This window comes from Microcaecilia unicolor, chromosome 6 (assembly GCF_901765095.1).
Source record: "Microcaecilia unicolor chromosome 6, aMicUni1.1, whole genome shotgun sequence".
In the NCBI taxonomy this organism is placed as follows: Eukaryota; Metazoa; Chordata; class Amphibia; order Gymnophiona; family Siphonopidae; genus Microcaecilia; species Microcaecilia unicolor.
This window is the reverse complement of record NC_044036.1, coordinates 251,975,952-252,000,126: the sequence shown is the minus strand read 5'-3', so window position 1 is coordinate 252,000,126 and position 24,175 is coordinate 251,975,952. Positions and strand designations below refer to the sequence as shown.

The 24,175-nt window shown below is 45.9% G+C and overlaps 1 protein-coding gene across 2 annotated transcripts in view; it reads right to left on the bottom strand.

Annotated features, from left to right (window-relative positions):
* Positions 1-1,842: 1,842 nt before the first annotated feature.
* The window catches only part of LOC115472910 (collagen alpha-1(V) chain-like), a 256,126-nt gene continuing 233,793 nt past the window's right edge, over positions 1,843-24,175 (bottom strand). For both annotated transcript variants that reach the window (XM_030207418.1, XM_030207419.1), the window contains exons 37-44: positions 18,340-18,357; positions 7,786-7,839; positions 7,245-7,307; positions 3,042-3,207; positions 2,638-2,744; positions 2,485-2,565; positions 2,194-2,382; positions 1,843-2,109 (exon numbers count right to left, since the gene is read on the bottom strand). In XM_030207418.1, the coding sequence (XP_030063278.1) occupies positions 1,960-2,109; positions 2,194-2,382; positions 2,485-2,565; positions 2,638-2,744; positions 3,042-3,207; positions 7,245-7,307; positions 7,786-7,839; positions 18,340-18,357 (828 nt within the window). In that variant the 3' untranslated portion in view covers positions 1,843-1,959. The remainder of the gene's footprint in view (positions 2,110-2,193; positions 2,383-2,484; positions 2,566-2,637; positions 2,745-3,041; positions 3,208-7,244; positions 7,308-7,785; positions 7,840-18,339; positions 18,358-24,175) is intronic.

Below are 24,175 nucleotides of genomic sequence, written 5' to 3'. Positions count from 1 at the left end.
AGGCCCTCAATCCTCCTGCCCTACACACAGAACCTGCTTGCCAACTAAGGGCAAGATGCACTAAACTAAACGAGCCTTTAACAAGCCTTTAATGAACAAGTTTTTAACCCTGGCATATATTAATGCCCAATTTCCGACGACGGTAGCAGCAAACAAAAAAGGAATGCAGATGAGCAAATTGTGTAGAAACCCTATTGAAATGAGATGCATCAAAGTTTACCGCTTGCCCTAACGCTGGAAAACTCCGGGAAAGCTAATGAGAGGTCAGTACCTCTCGTTAGGGCTGCCCGGCTTAAAAAAGTAAAATGTAAAAAAAAAAAAAATCGCGGGGGGACAAAAACGCTCGTCAGACGGGGCGGGCCCAGGAGGAAAGGAGAGACGCGAAGACTTGGCGAAGAGGCATCAGCTGTTCTTGCCCGTGCAGCGCCTTCACACAGAGGTGAGAGGCGCTGCATGGGCCCGGTAAGACAGAGGGGGGGGGAATGGCGGCGGCAACGACCTCTGGGGGGGCGGCGGGGCATGGGGGCAGAGGATGGTGGGAGGCGGAGCTGGGGAGAAAGGAAAGAAGAGAGGAAGGGGGGGGCGGAGCAGCTTAAAGTTTTGATTTTTGGGAAGCGGGGAGCAGCGGTGACCTCGGGCGGGCGGGGGGGGGGGGCGGCAAGGACGTCCATAAAGGACGCTCCTGATGAGCACTTTTGCCCCCTCCCGATCCTTTTTTTCTTTTTTTAAATGCAGGGGGAGCGGGGAGCAGCGGGGACCTCGGGCGTCAATAAAGGACGCTCCTGACGCCCGTTTTGCCCCCTCCCTCCCGATTTTTTTTTACATTACAGTTTGGAAGCCGGGAGCCATAAGGAGAGGTACAGACCTCTCATTAGATTTCCTGCGTTTTTCCTGCGTTAAGGCAATTGGAAAAGGTTAGTGCATCTCGTTACAATGGGGTTTGTACACAAATTGCTCATCTGCATTCCGTTTTCGTTAGCTGCTACCGTCGTCGGAAAAAGGCCTTTAATGCATGTCACGGTTTAAAACTTGGTTCGTTAAATGGTTGTAAAAGAGTCGTTAAGTGCATCTGGCCCTTAATGCAATCACGTTGCCCAGTTGTTGAGAATATTTGCTTTCTCTGAGGATAGCGATAGCAGCTGCAGCTGCTACTATGATCTTTTTCTCCTTTCCCTCGTCTCATATTTGGTGGTCCTGTTAGAAGATCCAGGTTTTACTGGGACTTCACAAGTAAAGAAAAATACCAAAAGCAGAAAGTGGTGATGTATGTGCTTGTGTTTTTAAATCAAAACAATTAGATTTTACAAGGAAAGACTGTGGATTCATTTGGCTAAATTGAGTAGGTGCAACACTACTTCACACACCTAAATTCTGAAAACAATTGAAAGCTCCCGGAAATTTTCCTGTGAAATCACATAGCAGGAGGTCCCAGCCACCACACCACATTACACAATTGGACACAACTGGAACCAGGCTTGCAATAACTTTCACAACTTGATACTTGTCAGCCACACTGAACTTACCACTAGGTTGGAAAATGTGGGGTACAAATGCAGAAATAAAAAAAAATTATTGGGTACTTGGGGGGGGGGGGGGGGCTTCACATAAATCAATAAAATCTGCATCTACGATTTCCACTCTGTCAAAAGTGGCCCAGGACCACATTCTCCACATACAACTCTAAAGGGGGGGGGGGGGGGGTTCACATGCATCAGATGTGCTTGTATTGCAGTGGAATCAGTTGGGGAGTTGATGATTATTAGAAATGCAGAACAGCACTTTTCTTTCCTCCCCCCTCCCCGGCGTGGCACAATTTAAAGAAAACACACTTTTTCAACCTGAGTAGATTTATTAATGGTGGTTGTCTGATGAGCCCAGGACATGAGGGCTCTAGTAAGACTGATATTTATAAATAAGTCAGTTTGTAGTTCTTGCCTCTCTCTTCTCAAGACAAAGCATTCAATTAAAACAAACGGGTCCAATTGTAAAGCCAAACTGATGGAAGGTGTCACCGTTGTGAAATACAGCCAGGTCTCGTAGGGGCAACAATGTCAGGTCATTTGTGGAGAACTGAAAGATGGTATCTGTGAGCACAGATTCGTTGTCCAGCTGTAAAAGCAGAAGCAAAAAATTAATAATGGACAAGGCTGTAAAGCCCACCTGTGGCAATTAGTAAGTAAAATGCCTCCTTACCACACAGCCTTCCAAAGAGGCTTGATAACTATGCTCCCTGGTGTCAGCTAAAAATTTCACCTCCTTTGCCGGCTGTTTCTTCCCAGTTGCTGGATCCGGCCGGCATGAATATGACACTTTTTGACTAGCAAAAGTGCTGTGTAGCTTCAGAAATCGCAGTTGCACGATGCTGGCACCAGCGTACTCAAACTGTAAAGGCACAAAAAGTGTATAAATTAGCTGCTTTGCAGTAGGGTGCCCCCCTCCACACCTTCCAAAAAAAAAAAAAAAAAAAAGCAAGGCAGCACTTACTGTGAAACCCCCAGGAAGGGAGCTGAGCCATTCAAAGATGCTTTCAGAGGTGTAAGCCTTCAGCCAAGCTTCAATAGGAACCTAAGAAGGAGATATTTTTTTCAATAAAGATGCTTTCCAGTATCCAAAAAGTCAATTATTAAGTTACCTTACTTGGTTTTGTAGTGGTGAAATGCATGTTTCTCCACCTGCTGTGAAGTTGCAGAAGACTTGCAAACAGTCTTCAGGGTTGCCTTGATTGGGGTCAATGTAATAAAAACCTAGAAGAATGGAGCAATTGCAAGGAAGGGGGGAGGTAAAAGTTAAAATTTGAGCTTTGACCTGTTTGCTGCCCCTGCCCCTCCCTCCAGGAATAATCAGGAAACTTTGCTATAAATGTTATGCATTTGCATGCTCGCATTTGTATTTTTTTTACTTTTAAATTATACAGAATAGTGATCAGAGAATCAAATTTCAAGTGTATTTGATATACTGCTCAACAATAATTAAATGAGCATCCATCTAAGCAATCTAGATGACTAAGGTAGTTCTACAAAAGATATCTCTTGCTTCCTTACCATCAGGCAGCAGTGGCCAGGCCAGGTGTAGTTCCTGGCATGTGGTAGCTGGGTTTTCTTTTGTACCATTTGGGTGGTCAACCAGAAGCTTTAATTCATGACCTAGACTATTGAGGATGGCCCATACCATGTCATGGTTCAGTTTATCTGTTGAATAAATCAGCCTCTATGAAGAAACAGATTAACTATGGTGAGTAAGCCAGATTTGACTTTCTCCCAGCTTCATGCTCACCTGCACTCTTTCCTTCTGCGCTGTCCCCCCCTCCCTCAGTTCTTTATGAGCACTCCTTTCCTAGTACTGTTCCCCAAGGGGGGGAAGGGTTGAGAAGGCAACTTCTAGCCCCAACATGCTCAAAAGGACAACATTATCTTTGTAGGGTGTGATAAAACATGCTAGCCGAATACTGCACCTTGGCCATACACATAGAACCCAGAGATATGAAGGCAAAAAAACCCTGCAAACCTCAAGAAGTCAGACTTCCATATACGGCACTACTAGAGAGATTGGAAAATGTGCCATCTCTGATATCAACATCTTGCAATTAATTTTCCGTTTTTCTAGTATTATTGTATATGGCAGTTGCCCTTGTTCCCTCCCTAGGACCAACATCTAGGTTGCCCACCACTCTTTCTCTGAGTCCAGTGTCTGATTGATTAAGGCAGACTCTGCCTCTGGGGCCTTCCCTCTACGTCAGGAGTTTTCAACCCAGTTCTTAGGACACAGTCAGGTTTTCAAGATACCTTCAATGAATATGTATGATATATGCATAGTCATATCTTGAAAACCTTACTGGCTGTGTATCATGCCCGGAAATAGGAAGTTGCATCAGAGGAGGCAGGACACTATGGAGCCTGATTTCAGTCAGAGGCAGTCTGCCCAAGGCAGATATTGGAGAACTGGGGGGTGGGGAAATGATCCAGGAGGAGTCGGGTCTGCTGGCATAGGTCATTTCCTTATAGAATTGAGGCTATGTTTCTCTTGTGCATTGAAAAAAATTGTAAAACTGAAAATTAATTTCTCCGAGGAGAAGCAAGCTTCTATATTCTCACAAGTGGGTGATGCCAATCCATGTCGCCCAGTCTGGCATTTATCAAAGCTAAATGAGAGCTCGCTCCACCGTGCTTGCGCGATTGCTTCCCGCCTGTCATGTGAATGTGGTCTCGTCAGTTCTTCTTTTTCCACGTGAGAAGGTGCTTTTTCTTACCATCTCCTCATTCGCTCAGTCTTACCTATTTTTTGTGCCTTCCGTCTATTTTTTTGTTTCTTAATTGTGTTCCTGTTGTTGGAACTTCCGTTTTCCTTCCCTTTAATTTCATTAGACTTTTTTTTGCCCTGTTTTAAGTTTTTTTTTCCTGTCATCTTTAGGCCGCTTTTAGAGATGGTCTGTCCACCAAATTGTTCTCATTCAAACATACAAGTATTACACCAACAAGCGGGGGGGGGGGGGGGGGGACGGGGGGTGCAGTCCTCTGTGTCAGGAGGCCGCCTGGATTTGGTACTGGGCTTGCCAACGTGGCATGTTCCTTCGAGCCACTTATCTTGCGGGCAAAAACAATACCCTGGCCGACAGACTGATAGGATAATGCAACCTCACGAGTGGTCTCTCAATATGGGCATAGCCCGCAAGATCTTCCGAGTGTGGGGCACCCCCTCGGTGGATCTTTTTGCCACTCACTTCAACCACAAGATCCCTTGAACTTGAGGGAGGGTAGTTTAACTCGAATAGTCTTCCACCTGAAGGAATGCGCTCAAATGATGAGGAAGTTGTAGAATCAACACTACTTCGAGAAAGTGCTAGTTGAATGGCTCCTGAATAAATTGAAGTCACTAGATTGAAGTGACATCTGAACGGCACCTGAAAAAGCCTTTTGGTGAAACACAGCCCTGTGTAGAACTGTATGATATGATGAGAAAGGATCCTCATTGAGAAGATATACTTGAGTGACATAGTGACATCATTTGAACTGCAATTGTTAAGCATTTTTGTGGCTAATAGAACTTTCTTATTATTCACGAATGAAGCGGAGGATTGCATAATACAGAGCGACGTGGATTTATTCATCCCTCTACAAGGATTACAAACTTTATGTTCCTCCTGGAATTATGATTTATGGACATTGAAGGCGTTCATTGATGAGAACTCTAACGGGGAGACAAAGTGAATATTCAAAGGTTATATTATAAGATCTATGTGGAGGATGATATGAGAAGTAAAGTTTGTATATTTGATTATATGTAGTTGTTATGGTAATAAATATAATTGGGTAACAATCTATTCTTATTAGTTGAGGTCATATAGATTTGAGGAATAGTTATAGTGAGGTATTCCCTAATTTAAAGTCATGACAAACTAGCGTCAGATGCCTTCCTCCTCAGTTTGGGGACAGGTTTTCTGTATGCGTATCCTCCAATACCTCTTTGTTAAAACTTTGTTAAAACTCAAGCAAGACCACAGAACCATGATTCTGATTGCGCTGTACTGGTCACGACAGACAGAGATGGTTCCCTCTTCTTCTGGAATTATCTTCCGAAGAACCGTGGAGATTGGAGTGTTTTCCAACCCTCACGAGGGGTCACTTCTATATCCCATCCTCCAGTCTCTGGCTCTCACAGCTTGGATGTTGAGAGCCTAGAATTCACTTCCTTGGGTCACCCGAGTCATGCTGGCTTCCAGGAAAGATTCCTCTAAGAGGTGTTACTCTTTTAAATGGAGGAGGTTTGCGGTCTAGTGTCAGAGCAAGGCCCTAGAGCCCCTTACTTGCCCTAACACAGACCCTGCTTGAATATCTTGTATACTTACCAGAACCAACTCAGTAAGGATTCACCTTAGTGCAATTAGTGCTTTTCATCAACATGTAGAAGGTAAGCCCATCTCTGGACAGCCTCTAGTTGTTCGCTTCATGAGAGGTTTGCTTTTGTCAAAGCCCCCTGTTAAACCTCAACCTCCATCATCAGTGTCATGGGATCTCAACATCATTCTCACCCAGCTGGTGAAAGCTCCTTTTGAGCCAATGAATTCCTGCACATCTTTGACCTGGAAGGTCATTTTCTTGGTGGCTGTTACTTCATCTCGCAGGGTCAGTGAGCTTCAGGCCTTATTGGTGGATGCACCTTATACTAAGTTTCATCACAACAGAGTAGTCCTCTGCACGCACCCTAAGTTCCTTCCAAAAGTGGTGTCAGAATTCCATCTGAACCAGTCGACTGTCTTGCCAACATTCTTTCCCCGACCTCACGCCCATCCTGGCAAAAGCAGCTTGCACACCTTGGATTGCAGGAGAGCATTGGCCTACTACATGGAGCAGACAAGACCCCACAGACAGTCTGCCCATCGTTTTGTTTCTTTTGATCCCAATAGGATGGGGGGTCACCATCAAGAAACACACCATTTCAGTTTGGATGGCAGATTGCATTTCCTTCACTTATGTTCAGGCTGGGCTGGCCTTGGCGGCTCATAATGTCAGAGCCATGACCGCAGTCAGCCTCCATTGAAGAAATTTTCAAGGCTGCGATGTGGTCTTCAAGACCACACATTCACATCACACTACTGACTTAAGCAGGATACGCGACAGTCGGTTTGGGCAGACAGTGTTGCAGAATCTGTTTGGGGGAGGGGGGGATCTAGAATCCAACTCCACCCTCCTAGGCCCGTTTTATTCTGTTCCAGGCTGAACTCTCATTCAGATTGTATATAGGTTCAGGTTAATATGTGTTATGTCCTCGCAGTTGCAAGGCCCAACTGACCAATGTTTGTTGTTTTTGGGGAGCCTGGATGCTAGGGATTCACCCTTGTGAGAATATAGATCTTCTTGGAGAAAGCAAAGATACTTACCTGTAGCAGGTATTCTCCAAGGACAGCAGGATTTACATTCTCACAGTCCCTCCCACCTTCCCTTGGAATTGTCTCCTTTCTTATTTTTACTTTTTTTCCTATAGTATAAAACTGCGGAGACCATGTTCGAGTGACGGGCGGGAAGGTACTCGCGCATGTGCAGTGGAGCATTCCACAAAGCCCTCATTTAGCTTTGGTAAATGCCGGACTGCGCGACATGGATCGGTGTCACCCACTTGTGAGAATATAAAGCCTACTGTCCTCAGAGAATACCTGCTACAGGTAAGTATCTTTGCTTTCTCTCTTCACTTTGAATCATCTTCACTGGCATCAGCACAAGTTGTTCAGCTCTAGTCCCTGTTGTCTTTACCTTTAGCATTTCCACAGTGCTGTTCAAGGGAGGTCCAGGGGGCCCTGGAGGACCAGGGGGACCCTACAAACAGAACAGTATTGATTCCATTTTAGACACAATGTCAGTTCACTAAGGCGTCACATGGTAAATTCACTGTTATCAAGTTCATAGCTGTAAAACTACACTTGCTTTGGAGCAAGCATTAATGTGCCTATTTTCCTTGATATATAATGGCATATAACAGAATCTCCTTTCAACATAAATTGCACAAACTTATAATCGCAGCCAGAAGACATTTTCAGATTCTTATTCCTACTATAAGCTAGTTGCAATGTATTATCTACAAAACAATTATGTACAGATAAAATGAGCTATTCTAAAATGACTCCTACTTTCACAGACTGAGCTGAATATATTACCATACAACTCCTATTCATTTACTTCTTCAGGGTGCTCTCTTGCACCCTTGCTACACTATTGATGTATCATTTTAATGATTCACTTTTGAAGATTAAAATAACAAAAATGGGGGATTAAGGTGATCGTGTGGTTTACTCACAGGTATTCCTGGCTTCCCCTTGGAACCTTGAACACCTGGAAAGCCTTTGAATCCCTACAAAGAGAGACCAAAATAGGGGAATCATTCATGACTCAAGCAGAGAGTGTGATAGGTGGAACAGTGAGCCATTGAGGCAGCCATGGGCAAAGAAAGTGTTAACTCTGAGAAATAATTATATATATATAAGAAATGATATTAAAAGCTTGAAGTTTGAATTCTTTTCACTCTGCCAGCAAAGTAGTGAAGGAATGCAGGCTGGAATTAATTAGAGTCTAGTTTGGCCGAGCTAAGGTTAGGAAAGGTCAGTGAGAAATGAAACTCTGTCCCTTGTGAATTGCCAATGCTAGCTGGCACATCTGTAAATTATTAGGCTTACTGAATAGTTTTGTAAGCAGGCACGAGCCAGACATATGACATATTGTAGTTTAAGAATAGGCTGAAATACTATTTAGAAGTGCTTAATATGTAGATAGCTTAGATATAGATATATCTTATAAGATATATCTGATTATGCTTATTTTAGAATATGTTGTATTCTGTGTAAATTAATAATTCTGTGTGGAATGTTTGTTCAACTTTCTGTCTGACGTTCTGAGTAGGGCTACAGTGAAGGGGGGCCAACATGTGTTTTGAATTAACTATGGTCTTAGCTAGTTCTGTGTATGGAGCTGAGAGGTGAAAAAGGTCAGAACTAGTCAGCTCTCTTCTCCTTGATTAATTATAGGTAACTGTAGGAATAGTCCTGAAAGTATAGCAGTATGCCATTAAGTAAGATTGGCTTTTGACCTCTTTAATGAATGCCAGAGTTTAGTTAGCAGTTAGTACTAGGAATATGAGAAATCAATCATAATAACATGTAAGAGACTGGAGACCAAATGTCTGGCTTAAGGGGCCCCAGGTCAGAGGTCAGTTTAGGATGTCTGGAACCTATGTAACTGATATTTCAAAAGTAATGATTGGTTGAGGCAAGGTAGCCAATCTAATTCCTTAACCAATTGGAGAGTAAGGGGGCTGGGCTAGGCTAGGCTGGATAGAACAGTATTTAAGTAGGAGCAGAAGCAGTTTACGTCAGAAAGAACTCAGAAGGAGCTCAGAAGAAAGAGAAGGACAGAAGGAACAGACAGAAGAAGGAGAAGACAGAAGAAGGAGAAGACAGCATAAGAAGAGAAGCAGCTGAGACAAAGACACAGAGAGCTGAGAGAAAGAGAAGAGAGCTAGAACTGATGTCTTGCTTTGTTTGCTGGCAAATAAAGAAGATTTTTCTCTCATACTGGTGTGTGCTGTCTGACTCCTGAGGCATCACAAATTCATGCATCAATTCCTGCAACAATTCTTGGTGGCAGCGGTGGGATCCTGAATCCTGCATTAATCCCAGCACCTAACTGACTGGAGAACATTCGCCGGGTATGTATTTTGTATTCTGTATTGTAATCCTAGCTAGGAAGTTGTAAACCAGCCCCTCAAGAAGGAGGGAAGGAGAATCTGATCAATTCTCAGCGAAGGCCCTAGTACCTTCTAGTCGCAGGGACTAGAAGCGAAAACGCTTGAGCTTATCTGTATCTGAGAAATCTGAAATTGTTGGGTGGGATTTTCTGTATGGAATGTGTGATGAGTGAATGATTAAATGAGTGCGGACTTCTTATAGCTGCATTTCCAATTAACGCGAGTTCAATTGGTCAGCAACGGAAGGAAGCGATTGTTGTCTGTCTACCTAGTGTCTCGAGAGTGCAGACCCCTTACTGCATTCTCAAAAATTCCCCCCCTTTTTGTGTGTTGTAACTGTAAGCATTATGGGTGGGACATCATCTAGACAAATTGTTACCCCCCTAGATTGTATGCTTAGAAATTTTAAAAAAGGTTTTTTAATTAATGACTATGGACAGACTTTAAGCTCAGGTACTTTAAGAACCTTGTGTGAAGTTGAGTGGCCATCTATGGGAGTGGGGTGGCCCCCTAGTGGCAGCTTAGATATTGAAGTAATCCGGAAGGTATACAGCATAGTTGTAGGAGAACCAGAATATTCTGAACAACTCCCTTATATAGATTCCTGGGACAGCCTTGTGACTGACCCTCCCTCGTGGTTGAAAACTTATATGGGATCCCCAGTAAAATTCATGTTAGGTCGTGTTCAAAGAAAGATTAGAAAATCTAAACTAGAAGAGGGAAAGAGCCCCAGGAAGCTTACCACCCAATCGGTGGCTTCCGCCCCTACCCTGTCCGAGAAACCCATACTCTCTGATGACCCCTCAGACCTTGAGCCACCACCTTATGGCCCATTGTTGGGGTTCCGTGCCACCCCCAGAGATCCACGCCGCCCAGCCCAAGCCTCTCCAGCACAGGCTTCTCCGGATAGTTCTTCCCCTCCTGTGCCAAACCTGCCACACCCTAGGTTGGACTTTTCACCTGGCCTCTACCCTTCTGTGCCACATCCTCCCCTGTTAACCTCTGTAGACCCACTTTGGGCTCCACTCCCTGACTCCTCAACTCCTGACAGCCCAGCCTCTCCCTCTAGTACCCCTACCCACTCATTAGGGGCCCGGCATCCCTTTCAATGGACTGACTCACCTGTGACCACCTCTCAGTCTATGAGTACCCCTCCCCATCCCTCAGGATTTCAACCTACCTCCACTGAATGGGTTAGACCCGCTGCAATTACCTTTGAGCATGATAGGAGGGTAGCTCCTAGCTCTACCTCAGGTTCCATTCCCACCTCCTCGAGAGTTCTGCCACTTCGTCAGGTAACTACCACTCGACCGGATCCTAATAATCAGGGTCAGGTTATACAGGCACAGGCCTATCAGTATGTACCCTTCACAACCACTGATCTCCTGAATTGGAAGACGCATTACCCCTCTTATACTGAAAAGCCTCAGGCAGTGGTGGACCTAGTGACTAGCATTATGGCCACCCATAACCCAACCTGGACTGATTGTCAACAACTTCTCCTGACCCTCTTCACAACTGAGGAGAGGCGGAAGATTTTGCAAAATGCTGAGGCCATCACGCGAGAGCGTGTTCCCGACGGGACACAGGATCCAGAGGGATGGGTTAGAGCTCGGTTTCCTCGCGCAGCTCCAGCTTGGGATCCAAATGATGGGCAGCACTATGAACTGTTGTCTGGCTATTGCCGGGACTTACTGGAAGGTATGAGGAAAGGCATAAAGAGGCCCATTAATCTGGCAAAGGTCTCTGAAATTCTCCAAGGGGCAACTGAATCCCCTGGGGCCTTTTTAGAGCGACTAATTGAAGCCTACAGAACATACACCCCATTTGACCCTGAAGCCCAAGAAAACCAGAGAATGGTGAATAGTGCATTGGTGGCCCAGAGTATGCCAGATATCCGGAAGAAGTTGCAGCGTCAGGAGGGATTCGCAGGGATGAATACCACCCAGCTAATTGAGATCGCAACCAAGGTTTTCATTAATAGAGATCAGGAGGTGCGCCGAGAGGCTGACCGGAAGATGCAGAAGAAGGCCGACCTTTTAGCGGCAGCCATTACTAATTCCACCCTTAACCGAGGTCGACCTCTAGCTAATGGGAAGCCAAAGTGGGACCCCGGACCACCAGCCAGGCCCCGAGATTCCTTCAATCAATCCCGGCCAAGGGGGGAGAATCCCAGACCAAGATTGGAGAGGGACCAGTGTGCCTATTGTAAGGAAAGAGGGCACTGGAAAGATGAATGCCCCCAGAGGCGCCAGGGACTGAGAAGGGGACCAGGAGATCGAGGAAGCCGAGGCCGAGTTCGAGAGGGAAGATATGAGCCTCCTGAATCTGACATCATCGGGATAGCCGAGATGGCAGAATGGGACGAATAGGACAGACCGGGTTCCTACAAACTGGGCTCCCAGGAACCTATGGTCAAGCTAACTATAGGGAGCCGCTCAATTCCATTCATGATTGATACAGGAGCTGAACATTCTGTTGTGACAGAGCGATTAGCGCCTGTCTGGAAAAACTGTCCGAGTGGTGGGAGCCACGGGGGTGCAGAACCGGAGGCCTTTCCTGACAACCCGTAGATGCCAATTAGGCTCACACATAGTCACTCATGAATTCTTGTATATGCCAGACTGTCCAATCCCTTTGTTAGGTCGAGACCTGCTGTCCAAGCTTAGGGCCCAAATTTCTTTTGACTCTGATGGCCAGACTTCAGTCTCCTTTCGGCCCCCGACATCCAGCCCTAAGGGTATATTGAGTTTCTGTTGCCCTCTTGAAGAAGAATGGCGGCTGCATCAGTCACATGGCCAAGTTGACCTACCCCTGGCAGACAGCTTTCAGGTCAGTGGGGTATGGGCAGAAGATAATCCCCCAGGGTTGGCCCGAAATATTCCTCCTGTACATGTAGACTTACTTCCAAGTGCCCGGCCAATCCATCTTCGCCAATACCCAATTCCCAGAAAGGCTCTGGAAGGGATTCAAGCACATTTGAATCGTCTGTTATCCCATGGAATTATTCGTCCTTGCCAGTCTCCATGGAATACGCCACTATTGCCAGTTCAGAAGCCAGGGACTGAGGACTACCGGCCAGTCCAAGACTTACGAGTGGTCAACAAATCCACTATCTCATTACATCCTGTAGTGCCTAATCCATATGTCCTGTTAGGATTGATACCTTCTGGAGCTACCCATTTCACAACACTAGACCTAAAAGATGCCTTCTTTTGTATTCGGGTGGCCCCAGCCAGTCAATTGCTTTTTGCCTTTCAATGGGAAAACCCAGTAACAGGAAGGAAGCTTCAGTATACATGGACTCGCCTGCCACAGGGGTTCAAGAATTCCCCCACCATTTTTGGGACTGCCCTAGGACAAGACCTTAAGACTTTTAAATCTGAGCCTTCCAGGCGAGTTTTACTCCAGTATGTAGATGACCTCCTGATTGCAGCAGTGACCCAGGAAGAGTGTTTTGAGGCTACTAGAGAATTGCTGGAGCTACTCTTGGATGCAGGCTATAAGGTCTCACGCTCAAAGGCCCAACTTTGTCAGTCAGAAGTGAAGTATCTGGGCTTTTGCATTTCCCAGGGAAGTCGGAGACTGGATGCTAGTAGGAAGCAAGCGGTAGCTGCAATTCCCCAACCCAAGTCCAGAAGAGAAGTTAGGGAATTTCTGGGAGCAGCCGGATTTTGCAGAATTTGGATTCCAAATTTTGCATTGATGGCGAAACCCCTTTACCAAGCCACAAAGGGGGGTGAAAAGGAACCATTTGAATGGGGACCTACTGCTCAACAATCCTTCATTGCCATAAAGAAAGCCCTACTCCAAGCCCCTGCGTTAGGCCTTCCTGATGTGGAGAAACCTTTCTCACTGTATGTCCATGAGCGATAGGGGGTTGCTCTGGGTGTGCTGACCCAGATGATGGGATCCTGGCAGAGGCCTGTTGCATACCTGTCTAAACAGCTGGATGGAGTGGCTAAAGGATGGCCAGCCTGTATGAGGGCCATTGCAGCAACAGCCTTACTGGTCCAGGAAGCTGATAAGTTGACCTTGGGGCAAGAACTGGTTGTTAAAGTCCCCCATGCAGTTCTCACCCTCATGGAGTATAAGGGCAATCACTGGTTTACAAATAACCGTATGGTTAAGTACCAAGTTAGCTTGTGTGAGAATCCACGGATACACCTGGAAACAGTGGCTACATTCAATCCTGCTACTCTTTTGCCAGCATCTGAGGGACCACCGGATCATGACTGTATCCAAACTATGGATGAAGTGTACTCCAGTCGACCAGATCTTAAAGATGTTCCATGGAGGGACCCAGATGTAATTTATTTCACAGATGGAAGCAGTTATGTGGAGAACTCCAAGCGATTGGCAGGCTATGCTGTGGTGACAGAGGACAAGGTGATAGAAGCAAGAGCCCTGCCCCAAGGAACTTCAGCTCAGAAAGCAGAACTTGTGGCCCTCATACGAGCTCTGGAGCTAGCAGCAGGACTGGTGACTAACATTTATACTGATTCCAAGTATGCCTTCACAACTCTACATGCTCATGGAGCTTTGTATAAGGAAAAGGGACTCATAAATGCTGCAGGCCAACCTGTTAAGTATGGACCCGAAATACTTCAGCTGCTAGAGGCTGTGTGGGCCCCTAAGAAGGTAGCTGTCATTCATTGCAGGGGACACCAAAGGATAGATACTCCAGTGGCCCGAGGGAATCGCCATGCTGATCGGGTGGCCAAGGAAGCTGCTCGAGGACCCCCAGCAAGTACTGTGACCCCCCTGTTCCAAATCCGACTGCAAGAATGGACACCTATATATACCCAAATGGAAGAGAAATGGGCTCAAGAAGAAGGTGCAGTAAGGAGACCTGATGGCTGGTTACATCTCCCTGATACCAGAGTTCTGGTGCCACGCCACCTAGCTTGGCCTGTAGTGTCTCAAGCTCATGACCTATCACACTTAGGGAAAACAGCACTAGCCCGCCTACTCAATCGAGTAGTGGTGCTGGAAGGATTGGATAGTCTGGTTGCCACTGCCTCTGCCCGATGTACTCTCTGTGCCCAGAATAATGCCCGTCAGGGACCCCGTATTCCACCAGGAGTTCAGTCTAGAGGACTAACACCCTTTGAGTCCCTAGTTATAGACTTCACAGAAATGCCCAGGAGCGGTAGGTTCCGATACCTCTTAGTCATGGTCTGTACCTTTTCTGGGTGGGTGGAAGCATATCCTACAGTCACTGAGAAAGCCACAGAAGTAGCTCGAGCCCTCCTTAGGGATGTCATCCCCAGGTATGGACTGCCCCTTGCCATAGGTTCAGATAATGGTCCCGCCTTTGTTGAAGCTACACTTCAGGCCCTGTCCCGCGCATTGCGCATTACCTGGAAATTGCATTGTGCCTATCGTCCCCAGAGTTCAGGGCAGGTTGAGCGAGCAAACAGAACCTTGAAAAATAGCCTAGCAAAGATTTGTCAGGAAACCCAATTGAAATGGCCACAGGCATTGCCACTAGCCCTCTTTCGCCTCCGATGCACCCCAACTAAAGGAACAGCCCTTTCTCCCTTTGAAATTGTGTATGGGAAGCCCCCAGCCATTTTACAGGGAATTAAGGGAGACATAGGGATTTTAGGGTCTGCCCAGGTGCAGGAACAGGTAGCCCTCTTGGGTAAGATAATTTCTGAGCTTCAGTCTTATGTGAGAGAAATAAACCCTGTCCCCTTCCAGGCTCAGGTACATTCCTTCCTGCCAGGGGATAGAGTTTGGGTGAAAGACTGGAAGCTCCAGCCTTTGGGGCCCCGATGGAAAGGACCTTTTACTGTTTTGCTTTCTACCCCTACAGCTGTGAAGGTCGCAGGGATTACTCCATGGGTCCATTGGTCTCGAATTAAGTCTGCTGATCAGACTGAGCCCAGCACGGATCAGACGGAGCCTAAACAGTGGAGAGCAGAAAGTGATCCAGCGGAGCCATTGAAGTTGCGCTTGACCCGAACCAAAGAATCTACTAGCTGAAAAGAAGGGTCAACTGCATACTGCAGGAGCGGCTGAACTTCGGCTTCACACTGAGACTCTTTCTTGCCTGATTCTGGCTTTCTTGGAATTTGAAAGCTTGATCCTTGTCAGTTGAGGGTCTATCCCAACTGGTATAAGAACTCAAAGACTGAGAACATTATATGAGAGTAATCTGTGATTAGCACAGACTGTTGAAATATTATTGCTTAATTAGTTTGCTGTATTTGTTTTAGATTAGGAAGAAAGAAAATGTTAGTAGTTTGGATGCTTTTGTTGTTTTCTACTCCTTGCCTCCTTGTTCCTAATATCCCAACTCGCTCCAACCTTTGGTTACACTCAGTCCAGGAACTAATTAGCCAGGCAAAGATTACTTCCCCTTGTATTGTGTGTTCCCGATTTTCTCCTTATACTACAGATGTCCCAGCTGTTCCTGTTCCTGTGCAACTCCCAGCTCTTATACCTCCCTACTTTTCGAGTTCAGGTCCTTGGAGCCAGGATTATACTTGGTGGTCCTTTTATAATGCTACTTCCCCCTCTGAATCTTCTCTAAGGCCAGTTTTTACGTCTCCCTATCCAGCTTCTGGAGTGTTTTGTTTAACAAGAAGCATCTCAACTGTTCTTCCCATTCCCTGTAACTATACTAATGTTCTCCCAGAAAAAGGAGAATCTGTGTGGGTAGTTTCTCCAGGTACTCCTATGTGCCCTGCTACCATACCTGTAGATTATGACCCAGGTGATTATCTGGCTCCTAAGCGTACCACTGAGAAGACTATAGTGTCCAAGCTTATTTTCTACTTTCATAAGTCCCCGGGGTATGAAGAGTTACTAACAAATGAGCAGCCTGTCACAATTGGGGATTGGCGCCTATGGTGTGCAAAGTCTCCATTTCGTCTTCGTTCCCCCTGGGATAGGGGCTCGCATTATGGGCACCCTAAGTACCCTGTCCAGCCTGAGCCAACATTTATTGGGAACTTTCCTCACCCTCTCCTTGGTCATTACTGGCTTTGTGATAATGTCCTCCACATGATTCTTCCCTCCACATATGATTTTTGTGTATTGGTAACCTTGAATTATTTTCCTAAAGTTATTCCTCTTAAGCCGCTATCCCCGCACCGCTCTAAGCGAGAGGCTTTGTCCTTACCTTCCTCCGTTGCCACAGAGGATGAGGCGATTGAATTAGCCCTCCAGTATATTAATTCTACTTATCCTCTGACTAAAAAGAGACTTGTAGCCCTTTCTGCCACGGCCTGGATTCCAATTGGAGGCCCGGTAGCGGGTATTACTGAACTAGGTATGGCTACCCGGAGACTTCAATCCCTACTCCATGTTTTAGTTCATGAGCTGAACGTGGTAGTCAATGCATTGCAGGATCAAATTAATGAATTAAGTATAGTTTCTCGGTATAATCGTATGGGCCTTGACTACCTCTTTGCAGCTCAGGGTGGCCTCTGCACAGTGCTAAATTCTTCAGAGTGCTGTACTATTGTCATAAATAGGACGCATGTAGTTAGGCATGCTATGGATAAAGTCCTACAGTTGGCCAGCCTTAATGTGGAGGATTACCGAGGAGGATTAGATCTTACCTCCTGGTGGTGGTCATTGACCTCCTGGATACGTCCCTTGTTCATTTCCCTAATAGTCTTAGTTTTAGCAGGGTTTTTGTTTTGTTTCTTGGCCTCATGTGCTTCGGCAGTATGCCGTCGAACCTTAACAAGTAGGGTAATGGTGATTCACAAGTCTATTCCTAGTTAGGATCACTATAATCTCCAGAGTTTGAGATGTGAGACTTATTTCTGCATAAGCTGATTTTAGTCTCAAAGGGGGGAATGAGGCAGCCATGGGCAAAGAAAGTGTTAACTCTGAGAAATAATTATATATATATAAGAAATGATATTAAAAGCTTGAAGTTTGAATTCTTTTCACTCTGCCAGCAAAGTAGTGAAGGAATGCAGGCTGGAATTAATTAGAGTCTAGTTTGGCCGAGCTAAGGTTAGGAAAGGTCAGTGAGAAATGAAACTCTGTCCCTTGTGAATTGCCAATGCTAGCTGGCACATCTGTAAATTATTAGGCTTACTGAATAGTTTTGTAAGCAGGCACGAGCCAGACATATGACATATTGTAGTTTAAGAATAGGCTGAAATACTATTTAGAAGTGCTTAATATGTAGATAGCTTAGATATAGATATATCTTATAAGATATATCTGATTATGCTTATTTTAGAATATGTTGTATTCTGTGTAAATTAATAATTCTGTGTGGAATGTTTGTTCAACTTTCTGTCTGACGTTCTGAGTAGGGCTACAGTGAAGGGGGGCCAACATGTGTTTTGAATTAACTATGGTCTTAGCTAGTTCTGTGTATGGAGCTGAGAGGTGAAAAAGGTCAGAACTAGTCAGCTCTCTTCTCCTTGATTAATTATAGGTAACTGTAGGAATAGTCCTGAAAGTATAGCAGTATGCCATTAAGTAAGATTGGCTTTTGACCTCTTTAATGAATGCCAGAGTTTAGTTAGCAGTTAGTACTAGGAATATGAGAAATCAATCATAATAACATGTAAGAGACTGGAGACCAAATGTCTGGCTTAAGGGGCCCCAGGTCAGAGGTCAGTTTAGGATGTCTGGAACCTATGTAACTGATATTTCAAAAGTAATGATTGGTTGAGGCAAGGTAGCCAATCTAATTCCTTAACCAATTGGAGAGTAAGGGGGCTGGGCTAGGCTAGGCTGGATAGAACAGTATTTAAGTAGGAGCAGAAGCAGTTTACGTCAGAAAGAACTCAGAAGGAGCTCAGAAGAAAGAGAAGGACAGAAGGAACAGACAGAAGAAGGAGAAGACAGAAGAAGGAGAAGACAGCATAAGAAGAGAAGCAGCTGAGACAAAGACACAGAGAGCTGAGAGAAAGAGAAGAGAGCTAGAACTGATGTCTTGCTTTGTTTGCTGGCAAATAAAGAAGATTTTTCTCTCATACTGGTGTGTGCTGTCTGACTCCTGAGGCATCACAAATTCATGCATCAATTCCTGCAACACCATAGATCTGCAGAGGTTATACGCAGTTGGCATGGAATCTCAGCAGGCATGGACTGAGAAGACAGACACACATGGAAGGATGGAGGTATTACCTTTATGCCAAACAATCCCTAGGAGAAAGAGAAAGTACAACAGTTAATTATAGACCTCAAAGAAAGACCTCAGTAGCAGAAGTTAATAGGTAAACAACATTTCCTGCCTAGTTTATTACTTTGACATGAGAACCATTCAAAACTAACTCTTCCCCCCTCCTCCTTTTACAAAGTTGCAGTGTAATTCCAACACTGCACCAGCAACTTGGTAGCCCGCTAGCATGACTTTGTAAAAAAAAAAAAAAAAAGGGGGGGGGGGTGAATACTGTGCAACTGCACACTGTGAAATTCCACCTTTCTCTCGGCACACAATTGAGGTGGGAGTGGTGGAGTCCTACTGAAACTCAGTTGCTACTGAAGCCTTCTGCATTATATAACTTCCAGTGTATGATCAGCAAGGTGCAGAAAAGTCTTGTGCTGTACAGCACATGGTTCACATCAATTGCACACTAGAAGAGCTGCATGGTACAGGAAGGTTGTGTGTACTGCTAAATTTGGAAAAGAACTCTTTGTCCAACAACTAATAAGTAAGGGAGAGATTGGTTAAGGGGCATGTAATGTGGGGTGGGGTGAAGAAGTGAGAAAAGTAATATGAAATGGGGGTGGGGAGAGAAGATGAGAAGGAAGGTTGAAAGAGGAGGGGATAAGTTAGGTAGGAGAGAGTGCTGGAAGTATGGAGAGACAGCTGTATGGGACAGCACGTGAAATGGGGGGGGGGGGGGAGAGTTGAGAAGGAATGTTGAAAGAAGGGGGGATGAGTTAGGTGGGAGAGAGTGTTAGGGATTCTGGATTTCATTTACCTTTATTGGAAAGCTGGAGGTCAACAGGAATTGCAGGTAGCACCAATTGTTTTTTTCAGCTGTTTTTGAAAGCAGTCAGCACTACATGCATCCTAGAACTCCCCTTGGACTCAAAGATGCAAAATTATTTCAGCAGTCCACTAAGTAAGAACTTCTCAGTTTAGAAGTTTAATTAATATTCAGAGATAGTGGTTATGCTGTATTATTTTGATATATATAGAAAGCAGAATGTTGAAAGGGGGAGGGGGTGATTTAGGTAGGAGAGAGTGATGAAGTAGGGAGGAGACACAGCTGTACAGGACAGCACATGTATGTAAGGGAGACATGATCAACAGCCTACGGTTAGGGATTCTGAATTTCATTTATTTTTATTGGGAATCTGGAGGCCAAGAGGTATTGCAGGTTGCACCAATTGTTTTTACAGTTGTTTTTGCAAGCAGGCGGCACTACCTGCATCCCAGAACTCCCCTCAAACTTAAAGATGCAAATTTATTTCAGCAATCCACTAAGTTTAATATTCAGAGACTTGAAGTAATCAGTTATAGTCCTCTGTACACTCTTGGGTCTGTGAGTTCCATAGACTATATCTGCCAGACAGTAAAAACTGTCATAGCACTGACATCCAGTGGCCTCCAGATAGGCCCGTACGGTGTTGAGACTCTCCAGCGCTCTTGCAAAAGTGACAGGAGGAGGTTGTTGAATTTCATCAGCATGTGCCTCGCTGCTCATTTCTTCATCTGTTCCATCATCAGCCGTTGTTGCCTGCGTGTAGGCGCATATCTCGACATCAGTGCTGTCTTCAGCTGTTTGTAGATCGTAATCAATAGCTAGTAGCGATGGAACTCCTCTTCAGTAACACCGGCTGGTATGTCAATAACCTCTTCATCTGACACGTTTGCAACAGCTGCATCCCCCTCCACATCCTTAACAAAGCTTGCCTGCTTGTAGCAGTTCACAATGGTTGCCTGATTCCAGGCTTCTTTCTGGACATGTAGGGAATCCAACAGTGATAGATTACGAGCCAGTTCAACAGCACGTTTATCGTTGCCAATCTGGTCATCCATAACGCTCATCAGATGACGTAGCACAAGAGCCCGATAATGTTGTTTGAAATTGGCTATTATGCCCTGATCCATAGATTGGATCAGAGAGGTAGTGTTTGGTGGCAAGAAGACCACCTTGACGTTAGACAGCCTGACATCATCCCTGTGTGCAGCACAGTTATCACAAAGCAGCAAAATCTGATGCTTTTGTGCCCGCATTCTAGTGTCTAACTTCTTTAGCCACCGCTTCCAAATTTCTCCAGTCATCCATGAATTTGCGTTAGCCTCATATGACACAGGAAATTGCTTAACTTTCTTGAAGCAATGGGGCTGTTTGCTCTTTCCAATTACAAGGGGTTCCAACTTCTCACTCCCATCCATATTGCAGCAAAGGAGGATTGTCAGTCGGTCCTTCGATGCTTTACCTCCAGTAGTTTCGGCACGTTTGAATGCAAGTGCTCCATCAGGAATCGCTCGCCAGTAGAGACCATTTTCGTCAGCATTGAAAATGTCACGAGGTGCAAACTCGTTCAAGATGGTAGGAAGAACTGAAACAACCCAATTTTCAGCACCAAAGTCATCAACGTCTTGTTTCTGACCACGCTGTTTCTTGAATTTTTTTTTTATTTGAATGAAGTCTTTATTAACAGTTAATACAAAATATCAAGAGACAACAAACCGCCCATTACAATGCACTCATCACAACATAATACACAACATTATTTCTCTAACTGTTCAGTGTGGACATTTTAGGACTTCAATATTTTATAAACTTATTTTGGTCCTTTTCCCTCCCTCCCACTCCCACCCTCCCCCTCCCTAACCCCTCCCTCCCAGGACTTGTGCTGTTGGTACCTTTGGTGACATTGGAATTTATACATGGAGGACAACAGGTTCCCTGATCATACACCACTTGTTCAACTGATTGAGCCTCTCTGCTAGTAGCCTCTCCATCTCGCTTACATGCCTCAATTTTTGAAGCCACCTCTCTATCGGTGGAGTCAAGGGCTGTTTCCAACATGAGGCTACTACAACTCTTGCTGTGCAAGTAGCATACCGCAACAAAGTTTGCTAATCGGGGGTGAAGCCCTCCGCTTTAGCAGAGAAGAGAAAAAAAGCAGGTTCCCATGGTATCAGGCCTCCCGACCACCGCTGCAACCTGCTATGGATCGATTTCCAAAAAGCCCTAATTTTCACACATGTCCACCATACATGCCCCATTGTGCCTCTAACTCCACAACCCCTCCAGCACAACCCCGACATAGCTGGGTATATGCGCTGAAGGCGCTCGGGCGTCAGGTACCACCTAAACAACACCTTCACCGCATTTTCTTTAAAGGGTACATGGGTGGACACCCTCGCCGTTGCCCGCTCCATCCTCTCCCATTGTGCCTCCGTCAGCTCCAGGCCTAATTCTCTCTGCCAACTCCTCCTGTGAAGTGTATAACGTGGTGTTTGCATATTAACAATACGGTAGAGGTGGGATATCATTCCCGTCATCACAGCAGGCCCCTCACAAATTTCCTCCAGATCTAACCTATCCCGGGTCACCACCTCCCGTACAGCTCATCTTGAGAAAATGGGATAACTGAAGGTAGGCATATTCATCTGTCCCCACTATCGGGAATTTCCCCTTGGCCTCAGAGTATGGCATTAGAGAGTCTCCATCGAACGATTGACCCCACCTTCTCAAACCTCCCCCATACCACCTGGTAAATATTCCCTTCTCGGTACCCGGGTAAAATAGTGGGTTGAAAGCTATGGGTGTCAAGCGGGACAGTAGACATCTTCGCTTTGGAAACAAACTATCTCAGTTTGAAAGGGTGACATATATGGATGGGCACAATCCCTCCCCCAGTGACCTAAGCGAGCTCGGAAGCCACATTATAGCCCCGAGAGGTCTCTCTCCTATGGAGTATTGTTCCAAGTGCACCCACTGCCTATCAGGATAGTCCTGTAACCATTCCACGGCTGCACGTGCTTGGATTGCTCTGTAGTACCAGGCCAAGTTGGGGACCCCCAACCCTCCCCGCCTCCTATCCTGACACAGGAAAGAACGAGATAAACGCGGGTGTTTGCCTGCCCAGACAAAGCGCACAATGCGATCTTGTAGTGCCGCTAGAAATGTCCGGGGTATCTGTATCGGAAGGGCTTGAAATAAATACAACAAGCGCGGCAGGACGTTCATCTTTACTGCGGCTATTCTGCCAAACCAGGATAGTTCCAAGTCCCCCCACCTTTCCAAGTCTTCGGTGATAACCCTGGCTAGCCCTTTGTAATTTGCATTAAAGAGTTCCGAGAGCTTAGCCGTCACATTTACGCCCAGATAGCGAATTCCCTTACTGGCCCATCGAAAAGGGATGGAAGATTGCAAGGACTCCACCAACTCATCAGGAAGGGTTACACTCAGGGCCTCTGATTTGGACATATTCACCTTAAATCCAGACACTGTCGAATATTCTTCGATGGCACACAAAAGACCAGGGAGGGTGACCGAGGGACGTGTGACAAACAGCAGTACATCGTCTACGAAAAGTGCCATTTTATGCTCTCTCCCCGCTATGGTGATTCAGATATATCTGGGCTAGCTCTCACACTAGAAGCAAAGGGTTCCATAACCATGGCAAACAATAATGGAGACAAAGGGCACCCCTGTCAGGTACCTCTCTGCAAGTTCAGAGTTGCCTCCATTGACTCTCACACACACTTTAGGTGAGTTATAGAAAGCTTGGATCCACCCTAGAAACTGCGGTCCTATCCCAAAGGCCTCCATCACTTTGTACATAAATGGCCAGTGAACCCGATCGAAGGCCTTTTCAGCGTCTAAACTAAGAAGACAAAAGGGCCTCCGAGTTCTCCTAGCTAGGTACATTAGATCGAGTACATGCCGTGTGTTATCCGTTGCTTTTCTATAGGAGATAAAGCCCACCTGGTCCGGGTGAATAATTGCTGGGAGTAGCGGCGCCAGCTGGTTAGCCAGTACTTTGGCTAGCACTTTAACGTCCACGTTTAAGACAGAAATTGGACGGTAGGAGCCGCACTCCTTATGATCTTTATCTGGTTTGGGCAGTATCGCTATCCATGCCTCCAACTTGGATGAGGGCAAGGACTCTCCCTTCCCGATCTGGTTGAACAAGTCAGCTAGAAGTGGAGCCAATTCGAAAGCGAATTTTTTATAGAATTCGTAGGGAAAGCCGTCCAACCCCGGGGATTTACAGGATGTTGGATAGCCTTTTGAATCTCCACTGGAGTGACAGGCTCCTCAAGAGTTGCCTGCTGCTGAAGTGTCAACGTGGCTAGGTCACTCTCCGCTAAGTAGTCAACAATGGATTCTATAGGGGGGTTGATCTCCTGCGCATATAACTCCTGATAGAATTCCCCAAAGCGCCTGCGTATCGCTTCTGATGTAAGCAGCATATCCCCCCTCCTGTCCCGGATACGGGTTACCGCTCGGTCTATCTTTTGTCTACGCAACCTTATGGCGAGGAGGCGTCCTGCCTTATTGGTGAATTCATAAGCCCTGGCCTTGGTTCTTGATTGTACCAGGCTTAAGTGCTCCGAATAAATAGAGTCCAGCAGGAGTCTTTGCCCTCGCAACTCTTCCAGAACTATAGGGGATCCCCCCCTTATGCTGCTCTTCTAAGTACCGAATGTTTCCCAAACATTGCGACAATTGAGCCCTACGGGCCTTCGCACGTTTACTGGCTAATTGCAGGAAGTAGCCTCTCGAGACAGCCTTCATGGCGTCCCATACTATGCTAAGGGGTGGCCCAGACTCCCTGTTAAGCTCCAGATATTCTTTCAGAACTTTCCTACAGCCCTCCACAACCTCACCCTCCTGTAGCATGCTCGTATTAAGCGTCCATCTCTTGTCCTTAATCTCCGCCCTTATGGATGGCAGGGTAACCCAAACCGGCGCATGGTCTGATAATGTTACGCTACCAATCCCTGCACTCGGGCCTCTCTCTGATAGCGCAACATCAAGAAAAATGT